This window comes from Sesamum indicum, linkage group LG6 (genome assembly GCF_026168435.1).
Source record: "Sesamum indicum cultivar Baizhima isolate 11 linkage group LG6, ASM2616843v1, whole genome shotgun sequence".
NCBI classification, from domain to species: Eukaryota; Viridiplantae; Streptophyta; class Magnoliopsida; order Lamiales; family Pedaliaceae; genus Sesamum; species Sesamum indicum.
The window spans coordinates 18,140,960-18,151,679 of record NC_142662.1 but is presented as its reverse complement, the minus strand read 5'-3'; the positions used below and the strand labels follow the sequence as shown (position 1 = coordinate 18,151,679).

Sequence of the window (10,720 nt, the reverse complement as noted above, 5' to 3'; positions counted from 1 at the left end):
TATGGATTTGGGTTTCATATAGTCTTTATAGGATTTCTAACATTGATTCTGTACAATCTTGAGGTTTTTTTTCACTTAGATAGCTAGTTTTTCACGTCAATATCAAAATTTGGGGATATATTATACTTAGACCTTTTTTAAAATGTTAAATTATATTTTTTTCGAAAGAAATTTTGATATTACATTTACACTCTTTTGGGAATTCTCAATTTATGTCAGATCTCTCTCATTATGGTTTGAATGGAAAATTCTTATGTAAGTAAAAAAAGATTGCTTAAACTTTTTGTTTTGCATTTCATTAATATTTTTTTATGTCTATTTTTATATTTGTAAAGGGATAAATATAATGTATATATAAATTTATATAGTGAGTTAATATTATTATATTTTTTTTATAATTATAAAATTATTATATAAAAACGTAGAAGGAGGAGTAAAAAATCTTTGTTTTTTAAAAATATTTTTAATTTAAATTTTAATAAAATGATGTTAGGTGTAAACAGTGAGTTTTCAAAATGGGTATAAGTGAAATTTTAAAACTTTTTTGAGGGTAAGCGCGATTTTGCATTTGCAGTTGAGGTCTATGTGTAATCAAACTTTAAAATTTACTTGGTACATAAATTTTATTATTAATATCATTTTGATAGCCGAATATTTATACACGATCAAATTGGTATATCAATCTCACTATTAATATTATTTTGATATTCTATTAATTTTCTATTTTTTTTGTTATAATTATCATTTTACCCTTAAATTTTAAAATAAGATTACTAAATATACTTAATGAAAATTAAAGAAATATGAATTAGGATAAATATTTTAGTCATCTATTTATTCGTTCAATTTGGTTATCCAAATTATTATATTTTTAATACTTTTTACCACCTTTATATTTATTCATTAAACAAATTTAAAGTACTAATTTTTCTAATTAATATAATAAAAATATAGAACATAAGTATGATCGAAGTTATTTATTTGTATTTAATTAAGATATTAAAATTTACTTATAAAACCTAAAAATTTAAATTTTTTTCAAAATTGCAATACCGTCTTGGATTTAATATATAACATAGTTACTTACTAAATAATATCTTATGAAAAATTGTAAATAAAATTAGTGAAAAATGATTTAAAAAATTATTATCTAATATAATAATCAGATATAATAACATAGGGAAATTAGTTTTTCCTTCCAATTTCACCTAAGCATCAGGACGCGGCTATTTAAGCCACGTTAATATTATTTGTTTGTTTAAAAATATAGCTGTCCCACTCTTCCGACAACTTAATAAAAATTCGATGATCAAAGGACGAAATTCGCAAAAATTAAAAAGTTAAAAGGTCCATTTTACTATCGTATATGATTAAAGTACTAAAATACTATATGGACACCAATTAACCCTAACAAAATTGGTGATGAATTTTACTCATTTTTCTGATTAAAAGAATTGAGAGCCACTACCACTAGGAAAAGATTATTCATCAAAATTTAATCCCTATTTTTCTATTTTAGGGTTTAACAGTTTCCTTGATTCTGATGATGGCAGCCACAGCCATCAACATGGTGCTCGCTCGATCAATATTCCGCCCTACGCTTCATTCGCAGATCTTCGTTCCTTTGTTTCGTGCGAAGTCGCAGGTTAATGACTTCGGTATAACACCAGCTGGTTACTCCGCTGTTAGGTGCGCCTCGACGAAATCCGGCGGCGAGGAGAAGAAGTCGCCGGCGCGGCTGGCGGAGGTTCAGCGGCTGCTATACCAAGCTGAGGAGCGCTATAAAGCCGCCGGAGGTGGTGTGGAGCCCATCCCCAAATTAACACTTGGTAAAAGTTCTGTAATTTGGTTTGGTTGTATATACTTTTTGAAAGTATTCTGGAAGCGAACGAAATGTCCATTTTTTGGTTGTTGTTAATAGTGTTGTTTTAGAGTATAAGTTTCGCTTGACGCGGAACCGTTGAAAGAGAGCTTACATTAATGTCTTAGCTGTGCAACATCGAATTACTGATGATATTTTTGTGTTCTTGAGGAATTTGACTTATAATGCTTTCTGCATAATCATAATGCACTATATTGACAGGATTCTGGTAGCGCTGAAGTGCAATAGAAACTTGAAGAATTACTAATACAAGCTGACCATAAGTGTGTAAATAAGCATGATGTGTGCATTACCTGACTATCTGATTCCTTGTTATTGCATTGGGAAACTTTTGCTTGCCAGATGTCCATTTTTCACGACCTTCCTTTTCTTTATTCCCCATAATAAGCTTTACACTTTACCCTGGAGTCACATCCTGCTGGTCTGAGGGTCTTCTTCAATCAGTTGAGTTTTTAAGCTGCAGGGGCCTTTTGCCGGGTAGAATAGAAAAGGGCTCCGTAAGTTTTTTGATGGGCTTGAGGCCCGAGTTCAATAATCTTAGATCCTCAATTCAACATTGAGTTCTTACACCAGACATTGATAGAGCAGTTGCCAGTTGCTGATGTGAGATCCGAGGAGACTCAACTTCCTTCCCTTTCTGTGTCTGTGTATGAAGAATTACCGGTCTTACGAAGAGCAGATGGAAGAATAAGGCCCTATTCTTTTTATTTTTAGAAGAGCTGAGGTTCCCTTCTAGGATTTTATTTTTCTCTATTTTACCTTCCCTTTGTTCATCTCATCTACAATCGCAAGTCAATAGCCCATACTGAATTCCTCAAGGTGTCCGCACTTTGTTGCCTAGTTGCTGAGGGACAATGATGGTTCATTGACCACCAGCTCATCCACATAGGCTATGGCCCTGTTGTCTGTGCCTTTTGAGCTTATGGTTGCATATTTGAAGGTTAGTGGCTGGGTTTCCGCCATCATCTGAAGAAATGATACGGTGAATTGTTTACTTCAAAGCAGATGCTTTGACCAAGCAATGATTTCCTCTTTAGTGGTATATGGAATTTTTCTTTGTAGAAGTTCCTATGCAGAAATCTAGAATATTGCATCTTGTCCCAGTGCATGAATTAACCAATTAGAATGGTGGTTAGGACCATGACAGATTCTAGTGCTTTTCTGTCATCTTTGCGTCTATCACATAAATATCATGGCATTTTGGTGATATTTAAATATGTCTCCATATTCTGGTTGTTAAGCATCTCTTAAATATCTAGGCTCTGCAACTCACCAACTGGTAGCTCCTGCATAACCCGTATTGATTTTTGGTTGGTTTTGACTATGGACAAATTCGTAAGGCTGCCTAATTCTGTCTTACCTATTTTTTATGCTTCACTTAGAGGAGACTTTATTTTTCTATTTTTTTGGCATGGATTGGGGAATTTATAGAAGATGGGTTCTGCTAGATCCTCGATACATACAGGCCTTTTTTCGTGCTGTTCTGGCTGTAAACTACATATTATTAGGATTGAATAGGCCATTGCGCACTTGGTTTCTGCTTTACTTGGTAATGAATGTATAGTATTCTTCAATTCTTTTTTGTGCACGCAGAGCATGTCACCATAGGCTATGCTAGGAGTGGTGGGCCTGGGGGACAAAATGTCAACAAAGGTGTGTGATGCCACTTTTCATCCATTAGGATCATTTTCAATTATTCAATCTTCTGGGTATGCATATGCGCTTATTAGATTCTTATCTCTGCAGTGAACACTAAGGTTGATATGCGGTTTAATGTAAAAAATGCACATTGGTTAAGTGAAAGAGTAAGGGAGAGGATTATGCAAATGGTGAGTCATTTTCTGATTTCTTTTTTCCATAATTTTCCATGTTCTATTTCATGCAGCTTTTTTATCATGCATATTAATGGAGGATATACATGTATGTGTTTCATTTTTCTTCATTTGATCTCGTCTTAGCGCAATGCACTAAAGTTTTTAATGGCTGTTTTTTAATTCTCAATCTGGGGTTTCATTGTATGAAAAATATAACTTAATGAGAAAAGTAACATAGGCGATAGAAAGGGCCCAGAATAGGCTGCAAAAGGAAAGAAAAAAAACAGAAGAACAGAAGGAGAAAAAAGGAGGAAGAAGAGAGAAAAGAAGATAGAAGAAAAGGAACAAATCTGAGCCTGGGAAAAGAATGAAGAAATAAGAAACATGTAAGAAAATAGAGGAGAGAAGAAAACAAAGACATACGTTCAGAGAGAGGAATGCAGGGCAGCTAATCTAGATGTTTGCGGTGCTGCCTGGGGAAGGCACCCAAGCATGCACCTAAGGCCAGCGCCATTCTTCAAGAATACATTCTTGCTTGCCAGTTTAACATGGTGCACCATTAACAACTATGGTCCATGACAGGAAGGTATTAAGTTGGCCAGTTTAAACTTATGTTCTCTTCATGCTCTTGACTTGATAAGGAAAAAGGCCTTCCTAACTTGTCTTGCATTTCTCTCCCTGTATTACATACATTTTTCTTCTTGATGCTTCCTGCCATTTTTGACAGAGGTTTGTTGCAATGTGCAATATCACAATTTTCTTTTGAATCTTGTTTTTCTCTCATTTTCCCCGTAGAGTCGCGATTTGGGACTCACTAAACAATGCTATAAGTTGATCACTAACCTTGGCATTCCCCTTTCTTGCTTTTCTGTTATTGACGTATTTTGCTGCACTGGACCATGGACTCTTACTTGGCCTAATTAGGTCCTTCTTCAAGAAATCACCCACTTATACCTGATTCAACCTTCTTAGATCTTCGGGCATCTAAACTCTTAATTTAGTGGAGATGCTTTTTTTCGTCGAAACCCTTGCGATAAGGTAGCCGAAGTCTTTCCCACGTTCCAAAAAGCCAAAGGGCACAGGCCGTTTTTTCAAAACTCTCGCGGACTTTATAATATACGCTCACAAAATTTCTCTCTAGCCTGACATACAGTTGCTAATAGGTTATTTTGCACCAGCGCCTCTAATATGAGACGCTGTGTTACTTTGGCACATCAGTTTCTTATGCTATATCCAGTCAGGAAGATATGTTTTTGATACACTCTTGACAGTGCTCCATCCTCTCGTAAGTAAGATGACTCTGCTAAAGATGTGTTTGAAATACCTAAAAGAACTATTAATTTGAGCCCCAAAAGAAATATCTCTCTTGTATCATTTTTAGGTTTGAGTACATGTATTAGTGTGAATATCTTGTTACGCCAAATTTATGTAATGCATCTAAGTTATCCTCATTTCTCCCACTACATAGATTATAAGTCCTCGCAAGTTTTTGTATGGATGTATAGCATCTTCTATTCTTAACTACTCATACTTGTGGCAGGAGAAGAACCGGATCAATAAAGATGGGGAGATTGTGATTACTTCAACGAAGACTAGAACTCAACAGTAACTCTTCCCCTCTACTCTATTATGGTTTCTCATTTTTATTGTAGCTAGAGCACTTGCTTACAGATATCTTTGTTGTTAGGGGTAATGTCGAAGATGCTTTGGCTAAATTACAGGTATTCACTTACCAAAAAAAGAAATTGCAGGTACATATAGAAACCTACTTTGTTTGGTTTCATTCGGAGATGGCCCAAAACAAACTCAATGTTTGCCTGCTTTTTTTTGGCACCTTATCTGTGTGAATATTTTGTCTTGGGCTTTCTATATATAATATGTACACACATATATATAAATATAATATAAAAGAGACGTGATTTGACAATGAACACTGATTTTTGTCTCCAAAAACACAATGTTAAACATACAACACCTATATATACATATATAAATATAAATATATATAAAGGAGACATGATTTGACAATGATTAATGAACAATAACTTTTGTCTCCCAAAGCACAATATCAAACATACAACACTTATTTTAAATTATTTTAAATCATCTCTAAAAACAAATCCAAACATACACAATGTATTTCTTTGTCTTAGTTGCTTTGTGGCTAGAGATAGGGGCTATATGAATGTTATGAACTATCACTGGTGTTACATGGCGTTTTTAGTTGTGGAAAGATTTTCTGTGCTTGCGTTGAATCATTTCTGAATGAATGAGGCAGGCTATTATTGATGCTGCTTCATATGTTCCGCCACCTCCTTCAGAAGAGACAGTAAAAAAGATTGCCAAATTGTAAGGACGCATCTTAGCAAAATGCACTTTCAATTTTGTTTCTCTCTGTTTCCCCCCACCCCCACCTTCTTCCTTGCATTCCTTGTCTTTGTTTTGTCTTTTGTTTCAAAGAACCAATTTACTGCTAGTCAAAGTCAAGGTTATGGATTAACTGACATTTTCTCTTTTTCACCCAAAGGTCGGCTCTTGCAGAGCAGAAACGGCTGGACAAGAAGAAAGCACAGTCGCATAAGAAATTGCTACGGAGAAGCCGGGGTAGTTGGGACTAATCTGTGCGTGTAGCTTGTTAATGTTACTTTTACTTGCCTAAGGTTCAGTGATTAGTGCTCTGAACGACATTTAGTTCCTTGCCATACTTCTGCTGTTGTTTTATACGGCCATCTGTTGAGCAGCAAACTGCCATTGTCAGCACTTAATTCCAAGTAAATGAGTTGCTGCTGAACGAACAAGAGAACCACTCCAGTCAAGTCTCCTGAATATTGGATTTTACAGTGAAAGAAATAACACATCTGACACATTAGCCATGTTATTCTGAATTTTACCTAGCAGGAAAGGCTAGATATATTTGATTTGTTAAGATTTGGCGCCTTTTCTCTGTTGGTTGAAAAATTGCCTTATTTTCTCAACACATTCTTTTTCCCTCCAGAGCTATTGTCCTTCAATAATCTTGTTTTGGGCTGCGCATGTTGGCTTATGACTTTTGTAGTCATTGAATTCTGGTGCAATATAGCCGAGTCATTTGATCGTTTCTGGTTTGAAAGTAGACCAAATGAAAGGATTCTCCTTTTAAAATTCTCTCAGTTGATGGATTATTTTGTAAGCTTCAGCATATTAAATTACAATAGGCTTTTTAGTGATTTGTCATAATTACAAATGCTATTCATTGTTTAAAATGTTACAAATATTTTCTTAAAATTAATGACTGTTTAATGAATACAACGACAAGCAAGCCCGTTGTAATATACTTTATATAAAAATGGACTATTGGAAAAAGCTTCACACTAAAATCTTCAGTTAATTTCAGTGAATTCTATCAGCAGAATGATGCAGCACATATCCATTAAACATATTCATCCATAGGTAATCTTAAATATTATGTCCAGTGCAGAAACCAAATTCAAATAACATATGTAGGTGACTTGTCTCTGCTGTATAAAGAAGAAGCAATCAACTTTTACCAAACTCATTTTCATTGTGAACAGAATGCACAGAAAAACTCTAAATTACTCTTCTTTCTTATGTACAAACAAAGAAAACAACCAAAAATATGCTACAGCCAACTTCATTCTACAAAGAAATTATGTCCTGATCACATACTCTTCCCCTGACTGTTCATCTATATGTCTAATCCACTTGCTCTTGCTCTTCCCCTTAACTTTGTCTCCCCCTTTTGCACCAATATGAGCTATGTCCAACCCCTGCCCCACCGGCAGCAACACCGACCTCACGATCCTCGACTTCCGATCGAGCACGCTGCGCCACCTGAAATCCGAGGCGGCCCTGGAGCTTGCATTCTTGCATACCAGAACAGCCCCTCTATGGCCTAGTTTTGCCACCCTCAGTATTCTCACAAAGTCGTTTCTCGTCCCATCCACCACCAGGAAATCAATCCCTTCCAGCCCTTCCACAGCTACCTCCGGCTGCCCCACCACGACCTCCGCCTGCTGACCGGATTTCCTCATGGCGTCCACGTACTCTGATCGAGACTCTTCATCAGGGACTACACAAATGTGCCGTCCCCCTGTGTGATGCGTCGCAACTGCAAGACCGATGCTCGTGGCCACCGCACCGCCTTTCGACCACGTTTCGACGACCAACTGCGTGTTCCATCCGGCAGCCATGGCTGAAACCAGTTCTGCAACACTTGATCCTTTGGAAACTTCACACTGCATATATCAAACAGAAAAGAAGCAAAGATTTAACAAGAAGAAATCCTTAAAACTAAGTCTTGATCAGAAAGACACATCTCATATACATACAACATATATATATATATATATAAGAACTCACTGATCTAACGGTGTCGATGTAAGCCTTTGAGGCAGTTTCTGGAGACCAGACAAGCTTCATGTCTTCTGCTTAGTTCTGTCCTCTTTTCTTGGTGTTCAAATTGTGCTTTTTCTTGGGGGTTTGAGAGTGGGAATGATGAAAAGGGTGTGGCCAATTTGGGTTTTTAAAAGCAAGAATGGAAGGAAACGTCTGTGTCCGAACCGTTGACAAATCCAACATGGGAAAATCTATTATTATTGCAACTGGATTTCATGTATTCAATTACGTCACTTACACACTATGTACAATATTACTATGTTTCTGTTGTTGACCAACTAAAATTTCAGTATTTTTCATGTTGCTGTTATCGTTATTCATTTTGTTCAAATTAAATTGTAATAAATGATTGATTTAAATGTATAATAAATTCGTGATATGTGAATGATGATTGATATTGTTTAGCCATCATCCAACAGTGTACAATCAATAGAATATGTGGATCACTTCATCACTGAAGTGGTGTGTCTTTCATTTGAAATAGTATGTCTATTCTAGTGAAATGACGTGTCCATCCAAATAAAAAATTATAATCTTTTCCACTAGGCATGTCTATTGAATTGAACATTACAAGCCTCTATAAGAACCCCTATTCACCTCATTTTCGTTCAAACATTTCACAACACTCTTAACAATCAAAAATAGTAATGCAAATAGAGTATTATTTTGAGACTTTCAAATATTATTTGGATTGTTATTCTAAAAAATGTGTAGTTCTGTTACTTTAAAATTTCAAAATCATTGTATTTTAACTGACAAATTGCTTTCACCATTAGCACCAGAATGAATTAATAATTATTTTAAATATAAAGAGTTCGACTCTTATCTCAATTTTTAGCACACAACTACCATTGATTCCATCACTCTTCATGATAATTAAAAAGTAGGTATGCATAGTATATATGTGTCAGTATGATTTGTCATTGCATAATAACAAAGTAGGAAAAATCCCTACCTAATAAAATATCATGATTTGAAGGTTTTATAAAGTCAAATTGTGGACAAAAAAAAAGCGACGGATGTTTCAGTTGTTGGAGACGGTTTTATGTGGTTGACCAATCTGCACTAGAATCCTGTTTATTTAGGAAGACATTAGGATTTAGGGTTGCTTATGCAAAAATTAGTGCACGATATAGGTATGTGTTTCATGTCAATTATACATAAAAAATTTGAGTGGCTTATAAAATCAAATTTTCATATTCTTAGCGAGATTTTTCTTAAAATAAAATCTCCAGACTCAATATGGTCAAGCGAACATACTTTAAACAATGGGATATTGATCGCATTGTACCATCTATGAAAATAAAGTCATGTACCCGCCCGAAACCCTTCATTTGGGGTTGATGATATACACATGTGTCTCACATTTGAAAGCCTAGAATTGTCAACTTTACACTTGATGTAGTTTTTGTTTCTTTTAAAAACATAATATATATATATATATATATATATATATAAAGTCAAACAAGGTGGAACAAATTTTTTAAAAAATCTAAAAAGAATTGTCCATTTAACACATAAAAGAGTTTAAAAATAAGTAAAATTATAATTTATAGTTTATAAGGATATTTGGTAGTTTATGATAAGAAATAGATGAAACCTAGTATAGACAAACGAATTGAGTTAATTGTTGGACGACGTTAAAATTGGGATGATATCGATTTTCAAACAACAAGAAAATATTTATAATTGTGCTAAATTTCAAGAAAATTTATAGTAATTTACCCTTAAAATTTTGACCAAAAGATTGAATTTCAAATCCACAAGAGATGGTCTCTAAGACTGTAATTTTTGAATATATTGACCAAATTAATAATAAACTTTTCATGACGATAGAAAAGGCTTCATAATTATGACTCTCTTTTATTCATAGAAGCTCTCTAATTTTTCATGTAAACTTTTCTTTTTCTCTTATTTCAACTTTTTCTATGTAAATTATCAATATTGTGACGGATGTTATAATTTATTTGAATCAATCACATTAAAATAATATACAACGAGCAACCTCTTCTATTCAATTATGATGTATATTGGTAAAAAATATTAACCTACAAGGGTAAAAAAGTAATTTAACATATATGAGGCACATGTTAAACAAATGCAACCCACTACACAATATAACTTCCAACACTACTATAAATATCAAAATATTATTTTTTTTAACTACTATTAATTGATAGTGACCACTCTTACTAAAAAACTCCCTCAAAAATCATGTTTTCACCTGGTGAGTTATCGTGTCGCGAGTAAAATTTTCAGTTTCATTCTTTCGTAAAAACCTCAACCACATCAAATTAGAAATTAATGGTTAAATGGACTTGTCGCTCGGGAATTCAAGTCAATACAAATTATGGTGGCATTTGGGTGAACTTATAAATTTTTTAAAATATTGTATAAGATGTTTTAGAATTTATAAAATATTAAAAACGATTGATATTTTTTTAAAAAAACAAAATAAATTTATGACATACAAAAATAAGACGTGAGATACTTATAAGTTCATTTAAAAAAAAAAAAAGAGTTTCCAATTTATTTACAATCTTTAACAAAAAAATTTCAATTTTATTCATACTAATTATAAAATTGTTGGTATCAAAATTTATACTAAGTTTTTCATAAGCCTATTTCA

At 33.9% G+C, this 10,720-nt stretch overlaps 2 protein-coding genes across 3 annotated transcripts; one reads left to right on the top strand and one right to left on the bottom strand.

The window, feature by feature from the left end:
* Positions 1-1,389: 1,389 nt before the first annotated feature.
* LOC105164206 (uncharacterized) lies at positions 1,390-6,671 on the top strand. 2 transcript variants are annotated; one of them, XM_011082816.3, is made up of 7 exons: positions 1,390-1,829; positions 3,476-3,535; positions 3,629-3,711; positions 5,237-5,301; positions 5,384-5,417; positions 5,975-6,045; positions 6,224-6,671. In XM_011082816.3, exons 1-7 carry the CDS (start codon positions 1,544-1,546, stop codon positions 6,312-6,314), a joined length of 690 nt encoding a protein of 229 aa, XP_011081118.1. In that variant the 5' UTR covers positions 1,390-1,543; the 3' UTR covers positions 6,315-6,671. The 2 variants fall into 2 exon arrangements, with proteins under 2 accessions (XP_011081118.1, XP_011081117.1); XM_011082815.3 differs by having other exon boundaries at positions 1,393-1,829; positions 5,384-5,447.
* Positions 6,672-7,198: 527 nt separating this feature from the next.
* LOC105164207 (uncharacterized) lies at positions 7,199-8,206 on the bottom strand. The gene is made up of 2 exons (XM_011082817.3): positions 8,056-8,206; positions 7,199-7,931 (listed from the first exon to the last, which is right to left on the bottom strand). The coding sequence occupies exons 1-2, from the start codon at positions 8,113-8,115 to the stop codon at positions 7,344-7,346; spliced, it is 648 nt and encodes a 215-aa protein (XP_011081119.1). The 5' UTR covers positions 8,116-8,206; the 3' UTR covers positions 7,199-7,343.
* Between the last annotated feature and the right edge of the window lie 2,514 nt (positions 8,207-10,720).